The following is a 22773-nucleotide window of genomic DNA, read 5'->3' as shown; positions in this document are numbered from 1 at the left end:
AACTCCCAAGCATGCATGCCCAAGCAGACCTCACGTCAAGCACCACTCCCCCACTGGCCATTCTCGTCTTTATTTCTTCCCAGAATCTCTGCACCTCTGGGCAGACCCAGAACATGTGCAGCAGCCCTGCCTCCTCCTCCCCACACCTGGGGCATTTCTGTATAGGCAAGCCTCCAAACCTGGCTACTTTTCCTGGGGTCAGATAAGCTCTGTGGGTGACATACAGCTGGATTTGCTGGAGTCTCCCTTTCCGGGACACCTTTTTATGATACCTTTGGGCTCTATCACACTGTCCCTCTGTCATGGGTTCGCCCACCTCCTCCTCCCAGTCAAGCCTCGATTGGAGCAGCTCCTTCCCTGCCTTTGCACTCAGGAGCTTGTATATCAAAGATATTTCGTGCCCACCCTCCGAGACATCATACATCATTTCCAGGGTGGCATCAGGTTCTTCCGCTAATATCGTCTCAGACCACCTCTCCCTCACCCGTTTCATGAGCCTGGTATAAGTAATATATTGGCCCCTATGCACCCCTGTCTCCTCCTGCAGCCTCTGGAATTCCAGTGCCTCGCCCTCCTGCCATATATCTCCTAGGGTGGCTAGGCTCACCTGTTCCCAGTATCTGCGGTCCCCTTTGAACAGTTGGGGGTCTTCCCCGCATAACACCACCAGCGGGACCTGCTGAGAGAGCGGGTCTGGGTCGCCCACAGTTCTCCATGCTCTGCGCCAGACTTCCCAGCCCAGCACCAATAGTCTCCCCATCCCCACTATTTACATTTTTTGCAGCCACACCGTCTCTCCAAGGAAATATGGGGCTGAATCACCCTGCAAGAGCCTAGCTTCAGCCGAGTCCTCTGCAGACAACCACCTAGCCACATACAACTGTCCCGCCAAGTAATACAATTCAAAATTCGGCAGGTTTATGCCCCCCTTGTCACACATATTCTGTAGTTTCCACAGGGCCACCCTATTCCTGGAGTTGTGCCACAGGAAGCCCCTACACAGGCCATGAAGTCTCACAAAAAAGTGTCTGGGGATCAGGTACGAAACATTCACAAAAAAATGCAAGAGTCTGGGCAAAACCACCATTTTGAGCAGTGCTGCTCTTCCTATCATAACAAGGGGTAATCTAGACCAGAAGACCATGCTATTTTTAATTCCTTCAATTGCTTTCTCCGTGTTATGTTTGTGCTCAGTCTCTATCTTATGGTAAATATTGACGCCCAGATATCTGAACGTCTCGGTTTGCCAGGGTATCTGTAGGATGGGCAGCTCTTCCAGTGGGATACTTTTATACCTTCCCAGGGGAAACACACTAGACTTCCCGGGGTTCACCGATATGCCCGAGAGGGTGGCATAGCAATCCATCACCTCCAGCACATATTGCAGATTCTCTTCCGGGAAGCGCAAGTAGAGGAGCATATCATCTGCGTACAGTGATATCAGGTGTGAGTCTCCCGTTGTACGAATCCCCACCTCCCCGTATTGTTGCCTCAAGCAAATTGCCAACGGCTCTAATGCCAGGATATATAACATGGGCGACCAGGGGCAACCCTGTCTGGTCCCCCTACTGAGTTGCTATTTATCTGAAGTTATAGTTCCTGTTTTGACTCTCGCAATCGGGGAGCTATATAGCATCTGGGCCCATCTAATGTATCCCGGTCCCATCCCGTATCCTTTCAGGGTCACCATCAACCATGGCCACCTGACAGAATCAAAGGCTTTCACTGCATCCAGCGACACAATGGCCAACTCGCCCGGGTCTTTCTCAGCTTGATCAATGATGTGATGCAGCCTCCTATGGTTGTCTGTGATATTTCTACCGGGGACATAGCCTGTTTGATCCGGGTGTATCAACTTGCCTATTACTCTCTTAAGTCTGTTGGCCAGTACTGCTGTGAGAATTTCACTATCCTGATTAAGCATAGACAAGGGCCTATAAGACCCACACTCCACGTCCGGCTTGCCCGGTTTCAGGAGCGGGATGATCACTGCCTCACGAAGGGACTCCGGCAGTTCTCCTTGCTCATAGGCTTCATTGAACATGGCCAGCAGTGGCTGGAGTAGCTCCTGCTTATATGTTTTATAAAACTCACTGGGTAACCCATCCGACCCGGGCGCTTTACATGTGGGCAAGTGTTGGATCACCGCCTCCAGCTCTTCCGGGTTGATGGGGGCTTCTAGGTCTGCACGTTCTAAGTCATCCAAGGTGGGCAGCCCTATGTCCTCTATTGTTTCCAGTATTTCTTGACCCATATCCTCTCCTGCGTCCTCATATAATCGTTTATAATACTTGAGGAACTCCTCGTTTACTCCCTCCTGGGTATTACAGATTCGGCCTTCCACATCCTTGACCTCTCTGATCACCGGGCGGGGGGTCTCATTTTTGTATAACCAGGCCAGTAGTCTGCCTGGCTTATCCCCCCCGCATGTTGCCTCTCTGTATATTTCTTATAATTTAGCTTGCATAATCTGTCTCAGAGTTCACTACAGGTCATCTGTAAGTCCCTTATCTTAGCGCTGTCCTCCCGGGGGGTCCCCCCACTCTGTATCAGGCTCTCCAACTCTCTTTCTGCTTCCTGCAGTTCCCGTTCTGTACCCCCTTGGAGCCCTTTGGATTTTGATATGGCTACCCCGCGCACCACCACCACCTTAAATGCCTCGCATACTATTCCCGTGGATCGTACACTGCCCATGTTGATATCAAAATATTCTTCAATGGCCTCCCTCAAATCCTCTCGAAATCCTGCATCCTGTAGGGCCTCAGCTCTAAGCCTCCACGTCGGGATTCGCGCCCTCTGGGGTTATTGTCGCCACTCTACGACCAAAGGCGAATGGTCAGAAAGCACCCTGGCCTTATATTCTGCGTCCACCATCTCTCCCACTATCTCAGCAGCAGCAAACACATAATCCAGCCTCGTATGCAGGTCCTGTGGCGCTTCGTAGTGCAAATATTGCCTGTCCATAGGGTGCAGCCGTCTCCACACATCCTCTAGTCTGAGGTCTGTCAATAGTGTCCTGTAACGCTCACCTGATTCCCACGGAGGCGCAGGTCTGGCTTCGAGCGCTGGTGCTTCTTCAATGGTGAAGCGCAGGACCCTGAAGATGGACAGGAAGGGCCCCTCTACTCTGGCTTCTCTGGCTTGCAGGAATATTCCCCTGTGCGTGAAAAGGGAGTATTACCTACTGAATGAGTTATGCTCAAGCCTCCCACTCTCCTCCAGCCCTCCACGATACCCTTCCACGATTCCCCGTGAAGTCTCACCTTAGGGTCAAGAAGGATGAGCTCTCCATCCTGCTTCTGATGCAGGGGCGCGTTGAAACCCAGTTACTTCACTGGATTGAGGATTGATGGGAGTTCAGGTAAGCTTGACTATTCAGGTAAGGCGCTGTAAAAGTTCTGCTGCAAGTTCTAAAGTCCAAGCTTAAAAATAATGTTCATTGTCTTGTTGCAGAATGCCGGAGATATGGCGCCGACCCAAAGTGAAACGTGCAGTTCCAGTAAATGACAGGTAAGTTCCGGATGAGCGCTCGGGTAATGTCTTTGCATTCGCTCATTCAATGTCTTTGTCTTTTTTCCCCATAGGGGCCGGGGTCCGGAAAATGCCTGGAAGCGCCAAGACCCGAAATGAAATGGGAATGACCCAACAGGTAAGTCTTAGAAGGAAACTGAGCTTTTCCTATTCCTTTCCTTCTCTCACCTTGTTCTTGTCTTTTTCTCTCTAGGCTCTGGGAAGTGGCTGTGGATCCGGATGATCGCTGCTGAAGATGGAGGAGTCCAGGATAGGTGAGTGAAATGCAGCGCTGCAGCGATCGTAGCGAAATGCTTTTAAAATGATGTCTTCCTTTTCAGGATCGTCGGTGTGATGTCTCTGTGGGGCAGATTTAGCAGGTAAGGTCTTTTGTCTCCCTTTGCAGGTGACCCAGGATACTGACAGGTGTGGCTGAGGTCCAGATGCAGGAGCTGACACGGTGAGCGAGGAGCAGAACAACGCAAAGCGTGAGTTGCTGATCGGGTGTGGTTTAAATAGCTTTGGAAGAAGTTCCCAGTGTGTATCCTTCCACTGATCAGGTATGTATCCTTCCCCGACCACACCCGGTGGAAAGTAGTCCCACAGGTAAAGTAGTTCCATTCAGGCCTCAAGAGGGCCTGGATGTAGCAGCATGGTCTGCATCAGGTAAGTGCACATTAAAACACTTAAACACATGTCTAGCTTTATGAGCCTGGCGCCTAAGGCGCCAGGACAGGGGTCCAACATGAGCCTGGCGCCTAAGGCGCCAGCACTGCGTCCAAAGGGCCCCAGCTTGGGCCCGCTGGCACTTCCCTGGGGAAATGATGCCTGCCTCTGGGGTTGCTGGGTCGGACCTGGCTCCTTGGAGGTAGGCATCATGACAGTACACCCCCTCAAGGCCCCTCCCAAGGTTCTTTCCTCCGGGGGTTTTGGCTTGTTCGGAAATCTCCGGTGAAACCTTTGTACTAATCGAGGTGCGTGGACATGGTTACTAGGCTCCCATGATCTCTCCTGAGGTCCTTATCCCTTCCAGTCAACAAGATAGAAGAGTATTGACTTTACCACCTTGGAGTCTAAAATGTCTTTAACTTCGAATTCTAATTCCCCTTCAATTTGAACTGGATCTGGAGGTTTGGACAATCGGGTTCATGGTTGTACTGGCTTCAAAGGTGACGCATGAAAAACTGGATGAATACGCATGTTGGACGGTAGATCCAGTTTAAAGGCCACTGGGTTGATTATAGCCTTGATGGGGTAAGGTCCTATGAATCTGGGATTGAAGGTTTGCGGGCCCTTGAGGGGTAAATGTTTAGTTGCTAGCCATACCTGGTCTCCTACTTGGTAAGGAGGAGTTTTACTTCGGTGCAAATCAGCGTTTTCTTTATACTTTTTCTTGGCTTGCTGTAAATGACTTGCAGCTTCTTTGAAGGCTCGGGTTATTGTGGAATGCAGATGATTTACTGCGGGCATTTCCAGGGTCAGAGGTGGATCTAGGTCAGAGGTCCGAGGATGGTGACCATACAAAGTATAAAAAGGGGTTTGTCCGGTTCCAGAATGCACTGAGTTGATGTATGCATATTCTGCGATCCAAAGAATGTCTTTCCAATTCAACTCAGATTGGTGTAACATGCACCGAAGATATTGCTCGAGAGTCTGATTGGTTCTCTCGGTTTGTCCGTCGGTCTGGGGGTGGTGGCTGGTGGATAACCGCACATCTATTTGTGCTAATCGGCAACACTTCTTCCAAAAATGGGAGATAAATTGACTTCCACGATCCGAGACTAATACGGAAGGGAAACCATGTATGCGAACTATATTCTCCAGGAATTCCTTGGCCAAGGTGGAAGCTGAAGGCAAACCTTTTAAAGGGATAAAGTGGGCCATTTTGGAGAATAGGTCCACAATTACAAGGATTGTGTTGTAACCAGCACAAGGAGGCAGGTCGGTTATAAAGTCCATTGACAGGGTGTGCCATGGTGCCGGTGGAATATCCAAGGGTTGAAGTAGGCCGGCTGGCCTTTTCTTTTGAGCTTTGTTTTGGGCGCAAATTCCGCAAGACAGAACAAAAGACTTTATGTCTTTTCTCCAAGAAGGCCACCAGAAGTGGCGTTTGATTTTTTCCTCTGTTTTAGCGATACCAGGGTGTCCTTCCATTAAAGATTCATGATGAAGGGCAATAACAAGTTCTTGCAATTCTTTACTTGGCAGAAACAACTGCTCCTGGAAGTAGGGTAAGTCATCCTTAACGGTGTAATGAGGACCCTTTTGACTCCATTCCAGTAAGGTTGAAGAGTCTAGAAGTTGTTTCACTTGCGTTTGGATGTCCTCAATAGTTTGCAATGAAGTTAAGCCTAAGATTCTTTGCTCAGGTATGATGGGCACAGGTTCTAAGCTCGAGTTAGGTTCTTCCATGCCAATCCGGGATAAGGCGTCCGCTTTTCCATTCTTGCAGCCAGGGCGATAGGTAATTACAAAATCAAATTCCGCGAAGAATAGAGCCCATCGGAGTTGTCGTGAAGATTGAGCTTTGGCCGTCTTTAAATACTGTAAGTTTCTGTGGTCCGTAATTACAGTGATGGTGTGTCTTGCCCCGAGAAGGTAGTGACGCCAAGCCTTGAAAGCAGATTTGATGGCCAGTAAATCTTTATCGGTAATTGCGTAGTTGATTTCAGGAGGAGAAAATTTTCTGGACCAAAAGGCCACTGGGTGTAGTTGGTTAGTTTTTGGGTCTCTTTGCGACAGGACAGCTCCCATGGCCGAACTGGATGCGTCGGTTTCCACAATGTACGGGAGATCTGGGTGCGGGTGCTTCAATACAGGTGCAGAGGTGAATTTGGTTTTCAGGTCCTGAAAGGCTTGTTCGGCCTCAAGAGTCCATTCCAAGCGTTTGTTTTTCTTTAGGAGAGCTGTGATGGGTTGGACTGTTCGGGAAAATTCCGGGATGAATCTTCGATAGAAATTGGCAAAGCCGAGCATGCTCTGAACTCCCTTCACCGAACTAGGAGATGGCCATTTGAGGATGGCGTCCACCTTTCGCGAGTCCATTCGGACTCCTTGAGGTGTCAGGATGAATCCGAGAAACTCAACTTCAGTGGTATGAAAAACGCATTTTTCGAGTTTTGCAAATAGTCTGTGCTGGCGCAATTTCTCAAGAACTGCCCTAACATGTTTTCTGTGATCCGATTCTGAAGAAGAGTACACCAGGATGTCGTCAATGTAAACAATGACACAGACATCGATAAGTTCCCGAAGAACATCATTCATAAAGTACTGAAAGGCGGCAGGTGCATTGCACAAACCGAAGGGCATCACCTGATATTCGAAGAGCCCAAACTTGGTGCGGAATGCAGTCTTCCATTCGTCGCCTTCTTTTATACGCACCAGGTGATAAGCTCCTCGGAGATCTAACTTGGTGTACACACAAGCGTCTTTCACCTGGTCGATAAGCTAAGGGATCAAGGGCAGAGGATAACGATTCTTAACCGTTATTAGATTTAGGGCGCGATAGTCTATACACGTTCTAAGGTCACCCTCTTTTTTCGGCACGAAGAACAGAGCTGAAGAGACAGGAGACTTGGACGGGCGAATAAAACCATTGGCTAGGTACTGATCTAAATACTGACGCAAATGCAGGTTCTCAGGTTCCATAAGAGCATAAATCCTACTACAAGGTAGTTGAGCATTGGGTACCAGATCGATTTGGCAATCATAAGACCGATGGGGAGGTAACGTGTTAGCCTGTTCTTTCTGAAAAACGTCTTGGAATTCTTGGTATTCTGACGGTAACTGTACAGGGGTGGAAGTTGCTGAGGCTAGACCCATAGCTCGATTTCTTGGATAACAAGTTGGTTCACAATCAGGAAAACTTATCTTCTTTGCTCGCCAGTCAATTCTGGGATTATGTGTTTCTAACCAAGGAATTCCAAGAATTACTTGAAATTGTGGGGCCTTGATCACATCAAACACGATTGCTTCCCGACGACCGTCCTGACCCACCAGTGTCACTTCAACAGTGGAATGCGTTACAGGCCTGAGGCTATTTCGGTTCCATCTACTGTAGTAATGACATCTTGGGTTACTTTCGGGCGGAGAGGAAGCTTAATCCTGGAAGCCAATTCACGGTCTATGTAATTTCCAATAGCTCCACTGTCGATGTATGCTTTTATAGCATGCAACTGCTGAGGCTGTTTTGGGTCCACAAGCACCATTGGCATGACAAAATGCGAGGTCAAAGAGTTCGTTTTCAAGCTCGGCAAGCGGACCCCTACGCTTGTCGGGCTAGGTCGTTTCCCGAATCAGGTGTCAATAGTTCGTTATCAGTAGCTCCAACCACCTTCTTAGGTGGTTTAACTGGACAATTTCGAAGAAAGTGACCGGAAGTCCCACAATACAGACAAAGTTGCATTTGCCGCCTTCTCTCTCGTTCTTTCTGTGTTAATGGTCCTTTAACACCACCGATTTGCATAGGTTCGGATACGTCGGTAATCTTGGAGTTAACGTGGGTTTTGATCGGTATTCGGGTTTCGTGCTTGAACCGATCTGCTTTTCTGTTTTGAAGTCTGTGATCAAGTTGAACCACCAAGTCAATGTAGTCTGCGCAGACCTGGGGTGGGTTTACTATCTGAGCTAGAACATCCTTAAGCTCTCCGCGCAGGCCTCGATGAAACAATGTGATCCTTTTGTTTTCTGGCCATCCAGTTTCCACAACTAGTCTGTTAAAGGTGGCAATGTAGGGCAGAAGATCCTGATTACCTTGTCGTAAGGATAGCAGTTCGTTATCAAGGGCCTGTCCTTGAGAGTGTCGAGCGAACAATCTTTCCATGCTGGCCTTGAAGCCCTGAAAATTCTGGAGAATGGGATCATCTTGATTTACCAATGGAATAGACCAATCAGCAGCACTGCCACTGAGGTAAGATAGTATAAAGGCTACCTTGGTCTGGTCGTTAGGGAAGGCTCCGGGTCTGCATAGAAAGTGTAAACAACATTGGTTCATAAAGACGGCATATTTCTTGGGATCCCCAGCAAAACGTTCAGGCGGGGCCAAAGGCATGTGTCCTGGTAGATTGATTTGTACCGGGTTATTCAAACCCATTGATGTGGAAATGTCTCCGGAATTAGGTAAAGGAGTGTGCCCTGCCTGGGCCTGTAAATACCTTTTGGCTAGGTCATCTGTTCTTTCCTTGGATAGGATCAGTTCTCTTTTGAGAGTGTTAGGCTCCTGGCGGGCTGAGTGCACCTCTGCCCGCAATTCCCCCAAAAGCTGGGCCAGCTGGTCAGTCTCGGAAGTCTCCATAGCGCCCGGGTGGGAAATTGTGGGTAGGCTTCGCGTTCTGTAACGCTCACTTGATTCCCACGGAGGCGCAGGTCTGGCTTCGAGTGCTGGTGCTTCTTCAATGGTGAAGCGCAGGACCCTGAAGATGGACAGGAAGGGCCCCTCTACACTGGCTTCTCTGGCTTGCAGGAATATTCCCCTGTGCGTGAAAAGGGAGTATTACCTACTGACTGAGTTATGCTCAAGCCTCCCACTCTCCTCCAGCCCTCCACGATACCCTTCCACTATTCCCCGTGAAGTCTCACCTTAGGGTCAAAAAGGATGAGCTCTCCATCCTGCTTCTGATGCAGGGGCGCGTTGAAACCCAGTTACTTCACTGGATTGAGGATTGATGGGAGTTCAGGTAAGCTTGGCTATTCAGGTAAGGCGCTGTAAAAGTTCTGCTGCAAGTTCTAAAGTCCAAGCTTAAAAATAATGTTCATTGTCTTGTTGCAGAATGCCGGAGATATGGCGCTGACCCGAAGTGAAATGTGCAGTTCCAGTAAATGACAGGTAAGTTCCGGATGAGCGCTCGGGTAATGTCTTTGCATTCGCTCATTCAATGTCTTTGTCTTTTTTCCCCATAGGGGCCGGGGTCCGGAAAATGCCTGGAAGCGCCAAACCCGAAATGAAATGGGAATGACCCAACAGGTAAGTCTTAGAAGGAAACTGAGCTTTTCCTATTCCTTTCCTTCTCTCACCTTGTTCTTGTCTTTTTCTCTCTAGGCTCTGGGAAGTGGCTGTGGATCCGGATGATCGCTGCTGAAGATGGAGGAGTCCAGGATAGGTGAGTGAAATGCAGCGCTGCAGCGATCGTAGCGAAATGCTTTTAAAATGATGTCTTCCTTTTCAGGATCGTCAGTGTGATGTCTCTGTGGTGCTGATTTAGCAGGTAAGGTCTTTTGTCTCCCTTTGCAGGTGACCCAGGATACTGACAGGTGTGGCTGAGGTCCAGATGCAGGAGCTGACACGGTGAGCATCCAGCTGCGAGGAGCAGAACAACGCGAAGCGTGAGTTGCTGATCGGGTGTGGTTTAAATAGCTTTGGAAGAAGTTCCCAGTGTGTATCCTTCCACCGATCAGGTATGTATCCTTCCCTGACCACACCCGGGTGGAAAGTAGTCCCACAGGTAAAGTAGTTCCATTCAGGCCTCAAGAGGGCCTGGATGTAGCAGCATGGTCTGCATCAGGTAAGTGCACATTAAAACACTTGAACACATGTCTAGCTTTATGAGCCTGGCGCCTAAGGCGCCAGGACAGGGGTCCAACATGAGCCTGGCGCCTAAGGCGCCAGGACTGCGTCCAAAGGGCCCCAGCTTGGGCCCGCTGGCACTCCCCTGGGGCAAATGATGCCTGCCTCTGGGGTTGCTGGGTCGGACCTGGCTCCTTGGAGGTAGGCATCATGACATGTCCTCAATGCTTTAGCTGCCGGCGCCAGCTTATCTGACTTGTCATCTGACCTGTCTATCCCGGGGTTCAGGGTGCAATTGAAGTCCCCTCCCCACACTATTGCGCCACCTAACACGGGGCACATTTTACTCTATAGGGACATATAATATGCCGCTGTATCATGGTTAGGGGCGTACAAATGTATAATGTTCATTTCCCTGTTCTCCAGGAGTCCCACCACCACCACCACCATTCTACCTTCCAGGTCTGTCGTTGATATGAGCAGCTGAAACGGCACATGCGGTGCCACCCATGTGATCACGCCACTTGCATATGCCGAATATGTGGCTCCTATGACGTTACCCTTCCATTTTCTACTGACCACCTCCAACTTCTCCTTGGTGAGGTTGGTCTCCTGTAGCAAAGCTATGTCAATCCGCATCCTCTTTAGGTACATCATCTCTTTATTACATTTTAGATAACTATTGAGGCCCCGCACGTTCCAGGTCACCACTCTGAGATTACCCGATGCCATTGTCTTGATGTTCTCCCCATCCACCTCCCCCTCTGATGTCTTCCCTGATGGCCCGTTTTCCGACTCTTATCCCTCCCAACCTCAACAACTCCCACCCCTTTCCCCAACTCTGCCCCACTGCACACAACCCTTCCCCTCCCCCCACCCTACCCAACCCCAACAAATGCCCAGCTCCATCCCTGGATCTCAGTCCCACCCGCGTCTGGTCCTATCTCGTGAACCGAGGGCTAGATATCTGGTTCTTGAGGGCGACCCTGCATATCCAGCCATTCCTCCGGCGTCTCGAAAAACAGAGTTTTGTTCTTGTAAACAACTTTCAGTTTGGCCGGGTAAAGCAACATATATCTGTGGCCGGCCTCTCTCAACCTCCTTTTCACCGCCCCGAAGTTCATCCTGCTGTGCTGTACGTGCAAAGGATAGTCCGGGTACGCCGTGATTTTCGCCGGCCCCCTTTCGATCGTTCCTCCCTTCCAGAAGAATTTGAGTATCTTCTCCCGATCCCAGTAGTTCAGAATCTTTGCGATCAGCAGCCGCTGGGAGGTTCCTGGGGGCGGTCTCCTTGTCAAGGCCCTGTACGCCCTCTCAACTGCAAACCCCTGGGTCAGTGCTCCACCAGTTATCTCCTGCAGAAGCATGGATTCAACATATTCTGTTGGGTTAGGCCCCTCCATTCCTTCTGGCTGTCCAACAACATGAATGTTATTGCGTCTGGCGCGCCCTTCTGCCTCCTCCACCCTGTTCTCCAGGTTGCCCACACGCTGCACAAGGGCATGGAGTTCCGATCCGTGGACGGCACATGCCGCCGTGTTCGGGGCCATCTCCTTTTCCAAGTTTCCAGTGTGCTCTGCAAGCGTCCTCACATCCTGTCTCAACAAATTAACTTGCTCCTGGACCGCTCCGATCTTAAGGTTCAGTCCCACTTTCAGTTTGTTCATTGCCAGGCCCAGTTTGGTCTCCCAGGCAACTTTCAAGTCCGCAATCGCTGCCAGCACTTCCTGGATCGTGCCCGGTGTCTCTGCTTCTGCCGCGGTAGTGTCTTTGCCCCCTTCTGCACCTGGAGGCGTCTTGGCATAGACATCCAGCGTGGGCTGTTTGATCCTGGGTCTGACAATTTTGTTAGACATCATGCTATACTGTCCGGGCGTAAACCAGCAGCGCCACCCCACGTGCGAAAGTCTACGTGGCATCAGGCCACTCCTGGCGTTTTAAAGGCTGTTTCAGCTGTATTCAGGTGTGTCCTTATTGCTCTCCCCCACCTAGAATGGGCTGTGTCCTCCCACGTACCTGCGCTCACGCAGTGTCGCTCCACTGGCCCCTGCTGTATTTCCTTCAGTAGCCAGTGGTCATGTGCATCCACTGACCCAGCGCTCTCCCTCTCCGGCACTCTGTTGGCCTCAAGGCCATCCAGCCCACAGTCTTGCCTTAGTTGCTTTCCTCACGCTCCTTGACTAAGGTGGCTACCTTATACTGTATCTGGGGACCAGCAATTGCTCCGGAGTTAGCCTCCTTTACTGTCTTACTCCTGCAGCCCGTAGTAAGTTCCCACCAGACTAAGGCCTCGTTCGCACAACTCGGTGTGTTCTTGCACTCGGTTTGGGCTGCTTTGTGCCCCAGCTTGGGCACAGCCCCACTCCATCCGCAGGCCAGGGTGCGCTATCTGAGCCCCTTACCGGCTCCTCTGTTCACAGCCGCCAGCACGTGGGCAGCGGGCACCCCTCCGCACTTCTCAGCCTCTCCCAGGGCCTCAATTGTGCCCTCTCGGGTTCCATACACGCTGCCCAGGGAAGCAGCCAAACATCCCCCTCGGGGCGCGTCCAACTCCTCTTGGTGCCCCTGTGCTCGAGGGGGCAGTTCCCAGCCGCTCCCGCAGTCCGCTTCAGGGCCTCGGGCCCCTCCGGCAAGTCCGGGCCTCCGCGGGCCCCACACCAGTCACTCAAATCACCCCTGCAGCCCGTGTACTGCAGGCGGTCCGCTACACTTCCCGGCCCCTCCTCGTGCCGAGTTTGTATCTTCGGGCCCACGAAGTGTCGCCGAGAGGGTCCGCCAGGCACCCCTCCCGGGATGTGTCCATACGTCGTTGGTGTCCCGATGCTCGGGCACCAGTTCCCGGACCTCGCCCCAGCGAGTCAGGGCCCCCGCCGGGGTTATCCCAGCCCTGTTCTGTACTGCTGCCGTGCTTCTCTGCTCCCTCAGCCCCCTTGGGCCAGACACCATGCACACCCCCACTCCGCCGGGTGGCATGTGTCCGCAGTCTGGTGCTCGGCGACCACCGTTACAGTGATGTAGACCTGCAAGGTCCTGCGAGCGCGGTGCCGTCTGGCGCAGGTCTCAGCGGTCCACTGCTGTGTCCGGGAGCCCGGGTACGCCGGGGCTCCTGCCGCCTCTCCTCACGTCGTAGCCCCGGGGGACTGCCTCACACCCCAGAGGGCTCCTCGCTGTCGGGTCTCCACGCCGCCCATGGGCCAAAAGCCCCGTTCGCAGAGGGGTCTCGGCAGGCCCAGCAGCACCGCGCCAGCTCGCGATCACTCTGGGGCACCTCGGTCATTTTACGACCCTTTGTCCATCGGCCACCATGTTTTCGCTCTCAAGGTCGCGGGAGCCAGGTTGCGCCTCGGTGGGCGCGATTCCCACAATTGTGTGCAGATCCGCTTCAAGATTCGCTCATTATGCACTCCGGACCTTCCTCCGTCCAGGGAAGTGTTGCAGTCAAGCCTTTTCTCCGTACATATCCATATTCTCCCCAGATCTATGTCAGATCATCGGGAGCTCCCCGAGAGCACGTCCTCTCACGGAGCCATCAAGCCACACCTCCCCACTCTGTCCACCATCTTGTCTGTTCACTGCAAGTTACACTGGATAATGGAGAGAGTGCATCAGTAATCCTCTCCTCCACTCTTAAAAGTGCCAAAGGCCTGTGTGGGAGTACTAAGCAAGAAAATAATCGAAAGCCAAAAATAATTAAGATACTTGTGTTAAGCAAATTATATCCAGACTAGTATGTGTTTAACTTTTTTTTTTTTAAAGACTGTCGTGCTATTCCATTCCTAAAACATTAAATTATATAATGCATAATTACAGTATTGCTACTGTAAAATACTGGGGACAGGGTAATTGTCAGCTTCAGGTGGACAAGATGGCAAACACCAGTGAGAAACTTTAAAAAGACACATATTTTAGTCATATTCTTGCACTATCAAACGCCTCGGAGTTGAGGAGTCGTCACTGTGCAAAATAAACCGTGTGTAACGCTTACTTTAACAGCATACTTACTCCACACCTGTATTATTAAATAAAAGCGTGGCCCAGCCAGGGACAAAGCCGGGGTCCCGTGTAAACCATAGGATTATGAGCAGGGCGAAGAGCATCAGAACGTTGAACTCTGCAAAGGAGATTGGACCCAGCTTGCGGAGCTCCTCCTTGATCACATTGTATGCTGTTTTCTCCTTTGTTGTTCTCTGTCCACCGCACCCCCAGGTTTTACGAAAACTTTGCAAAACAAAAAACAGATTGAAAATGAACAAACGCGTAAACATTATTCTCTAAAAAATGTTCAGTTTTAATTTTTTAAAAGCACACATGCACTTTTCTTTACTCAGTCACCCCATTTTAAGGACAGCACGCCCATAAGAGCCGAATGGCCCGCTCCCAAGCTGTGGTGTCAGCATTATTCAAGAAATGGTCCATGGTTATTTACAGTTTAAAGGAAACAGTTCAACAGTGTTGTGGGACTCTGCAGCCACCGCTGTTCCATTGGCAGCCCACACCTCCTGAACATCCCCGTATTAGTAAAGTACCCCCATAAGCCAGTCATGGATGTCATTTGTCACCTGTGACCCCTCATGACTTTTACGACCTGTGGCACTACTTTTAAACCCCTGGTCAATGATTGCAGAGGCTTTGTGAAAACGAAAATATATCAGGTTCTTAGAGCCCATTTTAATTTCGGAAATCACCCTTCCCTTTAAGGATTGGCTTTGTCTTATGTGCTATATGCGCAAAGCTTCAGCTGGAGAGAAGTTTTTGTTTATAGAGGCAAGGTCATTTTTAAACATGATATAACACTACTGTTATCAGATTTACTAGTGGACCATGACATATTCCCCCTGTGTCTAAGCAGTGTTATGATGGGTGTTATGTTAATAGGAATTGTAACCTTGGAGCCAATGAATTACCAAATGCTGTGATATGCACATTTAAGGAGAAATTACTGGTTAGCAAGTTCAACGGATGAAGTGATCACTGCTGGGATCTATGTGTGTTCTGCAGGTCAAAGTTACGAATCCTTGCAAAGTCTACTCATCCTTCGTCGGAAGAGTGTTTTTATTTAAGGGGCTTTGGTGAAAGCGCTATACAATAATGCATTATTATAAATGCCTAAGTGTTAGCAATACATTGAAGCATAGGCTCAGAATAATTCCATAGGGGAGGATTCTCAAAACGTTTTTTAGCGCAAGTGCTAAAAAAAGAGCAGCCCAATACACAGAGGGACATCAGAATGAGCACATCTAAAATGCACTCATTCAGATGCCCTTTTTCAGGTCTTCGAATATTTGCATAAATCTTGGGGCCCTTCTGTGCATTTATAACCGCATCCCACATTTACAAATGGAATGCACTTTTAAATACATGGAAATTAGTGCCATCCCCCTATCCCTGCTGGTAACAAGTACAGGGGGAGGTGCAAATCATGACCGGGCCATTTCTGACCTGGACATTAATTTAAACTGCAGCTGTAACACTTCAAGAAAAATACCATTTTTTTTATAAACAATGCACTGCATTTCCATCCTCCAAACGAGAATGGAAACTTTGTTTTTAGCATTTCACAGACAGGGCCCTTAAGGAACTATGTGTTGGTTATGGATCATTTGACTCTGAGCTTGTCACATAATGGAATCAATCACACATGAGGCTGCACATATAATCTCTTATACCATGCATAAATAGTATTGAATGCCATTACTGGGGCATTTGAGGCTGCACTTCAAAGATGATGTCAGCAATAAGACATGTGATGCTCTCTCTTATGGCGACCATACCAGGTGTCAGGCATTAAATGACATTGGGTGGCATTACTGGAGATTTGAGGATGCATTTGGCGTATGATAGAATCAACTGCCTATACAAAGCTCCAGAAAGAATTTGGCAAAAGAACAATGAATGAACTGCACTGGGTATAGAATTGTTAATATAAATGGAAACTCTAGTGTCTTGCAGCGTGTGTCGTGGTGGAGAAGGCCAGTGACTGACCAGCCAGTAAGAGTCTTGCACGTTGTTGTCATGGGAGTACTTTTGTTGTATGTTTAAGATATGTAAAGCTGTAACAAATATATGTTGACGGTACATACACTGTAAGGCTGTAACAGATATAAGATAGCAGTATCCTCCAACAGGGACTACATTTGTCATACTGTATTGTGGTAGAACCTGGGAATGTGGGGCTTTACTAGGCACATTTTTCACCAGACCTGCCATGTGCAGCTACAATTAGAATAAGATGACAGTAAATGGCCATATATGGCTGCAGTGGCATAAGCATTGCATTGCCCCTGGCCTATGTTGGTTTGAACAGCGCTATCCCTGCCATGACATGACCCCTCAATTGACTATCAAGTCAGCACCCTAGTTAAAATATGATTGGTATCTAAAGAGGTCTTATGTTTGGATTCATACCGGTTTAGTATTTAATGAAATTTAAGATTATGTAAATTGTTTACATCCGTCAATCACTTCAGGTGATGTCGTGATTAAATGTCATTTTATGTTATTTCATGGGATGTTATAAGTCAAACTTTATATGACATCACTCCCTGAAGCTACGAATCGTAAATCCTCTGAAATCACTACCGTGCGCAGCCTAACATTTTAAAGATGAAGAAAACGTAACCATCAAGTTTGCTACACAGAAACATGGAACTCCCAACCAGTTAGTCTCCTCGCATTCTGGAATAAATTATGAATAGTCCTGTTAATTCCTACTTCGCACATCCAGGGACATCTAACCATTTTCCACACCTTGAACAAGTGTGTCCCTTTACTGTCTGTTTAATGATTATCTTGCCTTGCCATACAAGTAATGTGTTCTGTGGCCACGTGGCAAGGTGAATGAAACACAAATACCACACATAAATGCCAAAGTAGGCTAAAATATGAGCAGATGAACACAACAAAACTGGATTCTAGCTGCCAGAAACGGATAACCCAAACTTGGTTCACCAGTCATCAATCCTATTAGCCCTTCCATGTCACTAACATATACTATGGCCTCTTCGCACCATTCTCAGCTGTAAGCTTGCCACAAAATAGAAACGTCCTTATGATTGCCACGCCCTCTACACCTTCATGCATGGATCAAGGCCACTAACAAAGACGGCATCTACTTATTTTTTATGATCCATACTAGAAATCAAGCATCCAAAGTGCTTTTTTTGGCATTACGAGTATCTGAGTTTAAAATGCTATCCTTTGCATTGTGAGTTTGTGTACTGATTGACATCTGTCTGAGTTTGCGTGTCTATCTCTGCATTTGTCAATGTGTGTATCTGTGAGCCAATGTGCCTGTGTAAGTGGTAGACTATTTGTGTGTTTTATTGTCGGTTTTGATGTGTCTGTGTGATTGCACAGTTGTGAAGAGGGAGCACTACATGAGTTGAAGGCATATGGGTGGCGGATGCGTGAACACCACACCGTCTTTCTCTGGTTCAATTAACAGTAATTCTCGAATATAAATGTTCTCCTTCTTTGTATTCCATTGTGTAGTAATACATTTACCAATGTTCTTGCCACCTCTCTTTGTTGTCAAGGGGAAGTGATGGAATGGTGACGCATTAAAGGAAGGTTAGAGCACACACTACGATTGCTGATAGGTAGTGTTCCTAAAAATAGAGTTTCTCAATCCAAATTCCTCCTACAATGGTAGTCTTGATCTACTTGAAAATGGATGCAATTGATTATCATCTGCAGGATTCTTAAAGGAATTATTCATGAATCGACAACAAGCTTCTTGATTCTGTTAATGATCACTACTCTATCAGTGATAGCTAAAATAACTATCAAATGTTCGTGTAATTACTCTAATTGTTCAACAAGAGAAACAAACCTATTTCAGCATGGCATTAACTATTGGACAAAATATGTTGTGACCGTCTCCCCAGATGTTTAAATGAAATGTGCTCTACAAACTTTGACTCCATGCTTTTCCTTTTAACTGAGGCAAGGAAATATGGGATCGCCAATGGAATACAAAGTCATTAATAGACCCGCAACATAAAGCAATCGACATCAGTGGAAGGGCTACTTCATTCCAAAAGACTGAATGGTCCCTCTGGCTCTCTGGAAACTCCTTGAACAGAAGAGGTATTTGGAAATCATTTTGAATGCATGAACTGAAATTCTACTCTCCTTGTAGCTGTAAAATGTTTTGTCATGACTCATGAGCTTGGTCATCGTTGGTGAAACTTAATGTGCATTATAATCCCTGAGGAAAACACCCCTTCTCCGCCAGGTAAAAAAACGGGAATCTCTCAGTTGGGCTCGCCTAAGGGTCCAACTTTTTGGCAGCCAAATTTCACACACCCTCCCGTCCACAAAGAGCGCATCAGGGCGAAAAAACGAACACAGAGGAATGTTATCAACCACCAAATGATCCCCAACAACACCACCACCGTCCAGCTCGGAGGGACAGCAACCACAGAATTTCCTTGACACTGCCCCTTCGAAAGTCTTGTGATCAGACGTTAAACACCCATTCAAGGTCAGGGAGCAGAAACGAAGCACCAAACCTCACCAAAAAGGACACGCCAACCAAAAAACCGGACATGTTCACAATCATGTCAGCAATCACAATCGCCCTTGCACCATTTGGCAAATTTATGACACTCTGAAAGATCACACAACAGTTTCCGCAATGATGCATACAAAATTGATATTCCTTGAGGGCTATGTGACTGCAATGGAAAAAACAGAGGCCTACCACAACGAAACGAACAGGAAGAAGTGTAGCAACGTCCCGCAGGAAGAACAAGCGTCTACATCGTAGAACACTACCAAAAAATCATCCTCAAACATGGCAACGCAGACTCCCTCAGTTCCTTTCATCAAGGACCCAATCGGCCACACGAAAGAAACCGAAACTCAAACCCAAGGGATCTTCAGAATCTTCAACAACAATTCTGGAAGTGGTCCCACGTTAACACTTCCTCAGTCAGAACCCTTTATCTTCAGATCAGCCCAAGCAGAACCTGTGCCTTACATCATTGAGACTCGCCCCGAAAGATGAAGAAAGCCTCCTCCAAATAAAAAAATGGCGATTCCACAACAACCAACTCAAAGACTCACAAAAACAATCAAACGCTCCATAAGCTCCCAGTACCACCAAGAAATAAAAGTACCACACCCATAGATATTGAGAAAATCTCTACTCCAGTTTCAAGACCAAACCCAAATCCAATAGAAGACCCGTCCACTTCTAGTGGAATAAAGGACGAATGCGCACGAGACTCCCATCATCGAATTAGCAAAGTGCGTCACCAACTTCCGTGGAAGACTTCCTGTCAGAAAAAATATTGATGAACATTTCGGTGTACGAAGACAAAGAGGAGGTTCTTGAAAATAAAACCCGGCCCATTGACCAAACTACATTAAGGGCTTGCAGCAAGTACGCTAGCCTGCATCCTCAGCAACCCAATCGCAAAAGATCCTCCAGCTGCCGGCCATTGAAAAGCTCCAGGTCTTACCAAGAGAGGCAAGAACAAAATCGCCATGACTCCCCGTCATCTTCACACCGAAGAGGAACAGAGGGTCACTCCAAACACCACCTCCACAGATAAACTAAACGCCCTAGAAAAACCTCTCTAACTATCCTTCCTCGCAGCCTGAAAGCCACCATATGGCTAGTCACCAGCACTCCTCCAGCCGGGAACGGCCTTATTGCCCTACAACCAGTGCTCACCAAGAACAGACGAGGAAGGCACCGATCAGAAAGTCGCCACCAACTATAATTCTGAAATTGGAACAAACTAGCAGAAACCAAGAAGCCCTAATACTCAACAGAGGAACGGTACTGAAAATCCTCAGACATAACAGGACTCTGAGCCATCTAACATCAGAGGACCTAATCTTAGTGGAACCATACCACAATGCAACCAAAGCCACATGCTACCTACACATAAGGTCAGGGAAGCTCAGATTCCAACTGAAAGAAGGTCAGGAAGCCCTACTGAAGAGAGGATTAAAGCTGATGGATATCACCAGCCACACAATCTTGACATCGCGAAAGCAAATCAAAGCCACATCATTGAGAAAAGACTGCATTATGTATCAAGAACGGAAATCCTATACAAAGACAATAGGCTGCAGCTCGAGAAAGGTGCGTTAGGAAGAACTAAAGGTGCCCAAAACTCTGCGACTCACCCCACTTCATCATCTAAGTCCTCAGCTCTTTCCAGAAAGCTCAGTATACAAACTGATAAAGGGATAAGAATTTCAGACAACGCACCCCTTAATCCATCTCGTGCATCGAAAAACACTGCTCGGCAGCAAAAGGCCTTTCGAGCACGAATCCACTCGCACCGCTGAATCAAGGATGCCCAAAGAACTGGGCAAATCCACACCGTCAGCACCTTCAAAACATCTCTGGGCTTGGCTGCTGAAGTCCCTAGTATCAACCCTGAAAAAATAGCAACCAGCGGCCCTCAGAGACGGGGACTTCAAGCTAACATCTCCAACGTCTCCAAATTTGACATCAGCGACAATACAAATTGCTTCCTGTAAACACGCGGGTACAAACACCTCACGATCAAAGGTGGCATCGACCTGGGACAGTTCGACATACTAGCCCTACAGGAACTATGGTTGACTGAAAAACCAGACCTAGAGGGTTTCGAGATCGCTTTCGCACCCGCAACTAAAAATCAGCTGGGATGCCCTTCGTCCAGACTGCTATTGGCAGCCGGGGTGGATAGCAGCATCAACGCTGTTGAAACACTTGCCCTTTCAACACATTACTTAGCGATCAGAAATACTTGGACGAACTACAATCTGCTCTTGGAAAAAAAAACAACCATCGAGATTGCCATCATAAACGTGTACTGGAACCCACAAGCGATCACTGACAAAAAGTTCCTGACAGCGTTAGAAAAAGAAATTGACAACATTTATGCCAACAAACATATCGCCCACGTCGTCATCTGCAGCAATGTAAACGCGAAATGCAAGAACACTGTCCCCCAAATTCAGGTGCACAGACCAAAAACTGCATCAGAGACAAGGGGGGAGCTCTGGAGCGACTTGGTGACCTCACGAGGATTCCACAACACAGACTTGGCTCTACCCGTTCCAGGAAGAATTCCTACCTGGGAGAGAGACACGTTAAAAGCCACAATAGATTACATCTTTGTCTCTGACGCAATGTTGGAATTGATAACAGAATTTGAAGTAATTTGCACAGTAGGGAGCGACCACAACTTCTTAAGAGCCACAGGGAATTCGATTGCGCCAATTAACCCTACAATGAAGGCAAGCATCGAGTACAATACACAGGGAAACCGCTTGAGAAAGACCGCTGCCAGAGTGGAAGAACTGACGCTGAGCTACCAATCAAAACTGCTTGCCACAGACCAGCAAACAGTTGACATTGATTACCAACCTCTGCTGAGCCCCTACAAAGAAAAACCATGCAGTTACATTCGCTCCAGAAACTCCGGAACTCATCAGTACGACAAACAAGTAGTCACCAAGCGAGCAGCTTTAAGACAACTCAAGCGAAAAGCCAGAAAATCAAACTCGCCGGCTCTACTGACACAAGTAGCTATAGAAGCCAAGAAGTACAAAGATTGGATAAAACACCACCAAGCCATTCTTTACCAAAAAGACTCAGAGGAAATACTAAAAAAAGGAGCTGGCAAGAATGCAAGAGAATTCTGGGCCCTTCTGAAATTTCCAGCTGAACGGAACGCAACCGAGCCGTCCAACAGCGTCAGCGAACAAAGATGGAAACTCTACTTTGAGGCCCTATTTCAACAGCCCAAGGTTCCAGCGTCTACAGCTCAAACAAGCCATGATAGCCCCTGGGCTGACGTTTCCGGCCAAAAAGACATCACTTCAACCATCAGCAAATTCAAAGCCTCGCGCGCACCGGGGCCGGACGGAGTGACTAACGGTGACCTCAAAAACTTTCAAATCCAGTGGGCTCCGTTCATCAGCACGGTCTTCAACATGTGTTTAACAACTAGATCGATTCTGAGATCTTGGACCTCTTCGACAGTGGTTGCGATCTACAAAAAAGGAGACAAATCGGACCATCGCAACTACCAGCCAATAGCTCTCCTCGATACAATCGGAAAAATCTTTAGTTTACTGCATTTAAAGCATTTCCAGAGCTGGGCCAAAGCGGCAGCCTGCACAGATCCCTTTCAAGCGGGCTTCAAAAAGAATTCATCTACAACAGTCAACATTATGCTAATAAGCATAGCCAAAAGCAAAACTCTAGAAGGTTCAACCAGACTTTTTGTGGCATTTATAGACTTGACCCAAGCCTTCAACTGTGTTGACAGACCTTCTATGGTAAAAGCTTCATTTTTGGAAATGCCCGCAAAGCATCCTAGCTCCCATCAGGGCACTACACACAGATACAACCATGTGAGTAAAACTGAACAGCAAAGGACTCCTATTGGGTGAAAATACCTACGCACAGAGGAGTCAAGCAGGGTTGTCCGCCTGCGCCAGCACTCTTTCATGGCCTTTATGGGAGACTTTAAAGACACTTGCTCCACTCTCAGAGCTTTCCCTCTAACAATAGGGGGCGCCTAGTGTACGCTGACGATATCACACTTATCGACCAAACCCAGATCGGTCTCCAGAGACAACTAAACCACCTGTCAGACTACATTAACCAATAAAACCTGGAGATAAATAAGACCAAAACTAAAATCTTGATCCTGGAAAAGAAAACGAAAAGAGCAAGCGCCTTCAAATGGAGATTAGAAAAGGTCCAGATTAAAACAGTGACCAAGTTCAGATATCTGGGCGTT

General features: G+C 48.1%; 1 protein-coding gene across 3 annotated transcripts in view; it reads right to left on the bottom strand.

Moving 5' to 3' along the window:
• The window catches only part of SLC13A5 (solute carrier family 13 member 5), an 856016-nt gene that overhangs the window by 223493 nt on the left and 609750 nt on the right, over window positions 1-22773 (bottom strand). For all 3 annotated transcript variants that reach the window (XM_069615030.1, XM_069615028.1, XM_069615029.1), the window contains one exon: window positions 14015-14230. In XM_069615030.1, the coding sequence (XP_069471131.1) occupies window positions 14015-14230 (216 nt within the window). The remainder of the gene's footprint in view (window positions 1-14014; window positions 14231-22773) is intronic.

The sequence above is a fragment of the Ambystoma mexicanum genome, chromosome 9 (assembly GCF_040938575.1).
Source record: "Ambystoma mexicanum isolate Mex_15411 chromosome 9, UKY_AmexF1_1, whole genome shotgun sequence".
Lineage (NCBI taxonomy): Eukaryota > Metazoa > Chordata > Amphibia > Caudata > Ambystomatidae > Ambystoma > Ambystoma mexicanum.
The sequence above is the reverse complement of the archived record's forward strand: the minus strand, read 5'-3'. Positions and strand labels throughout refer to the sequence as shown.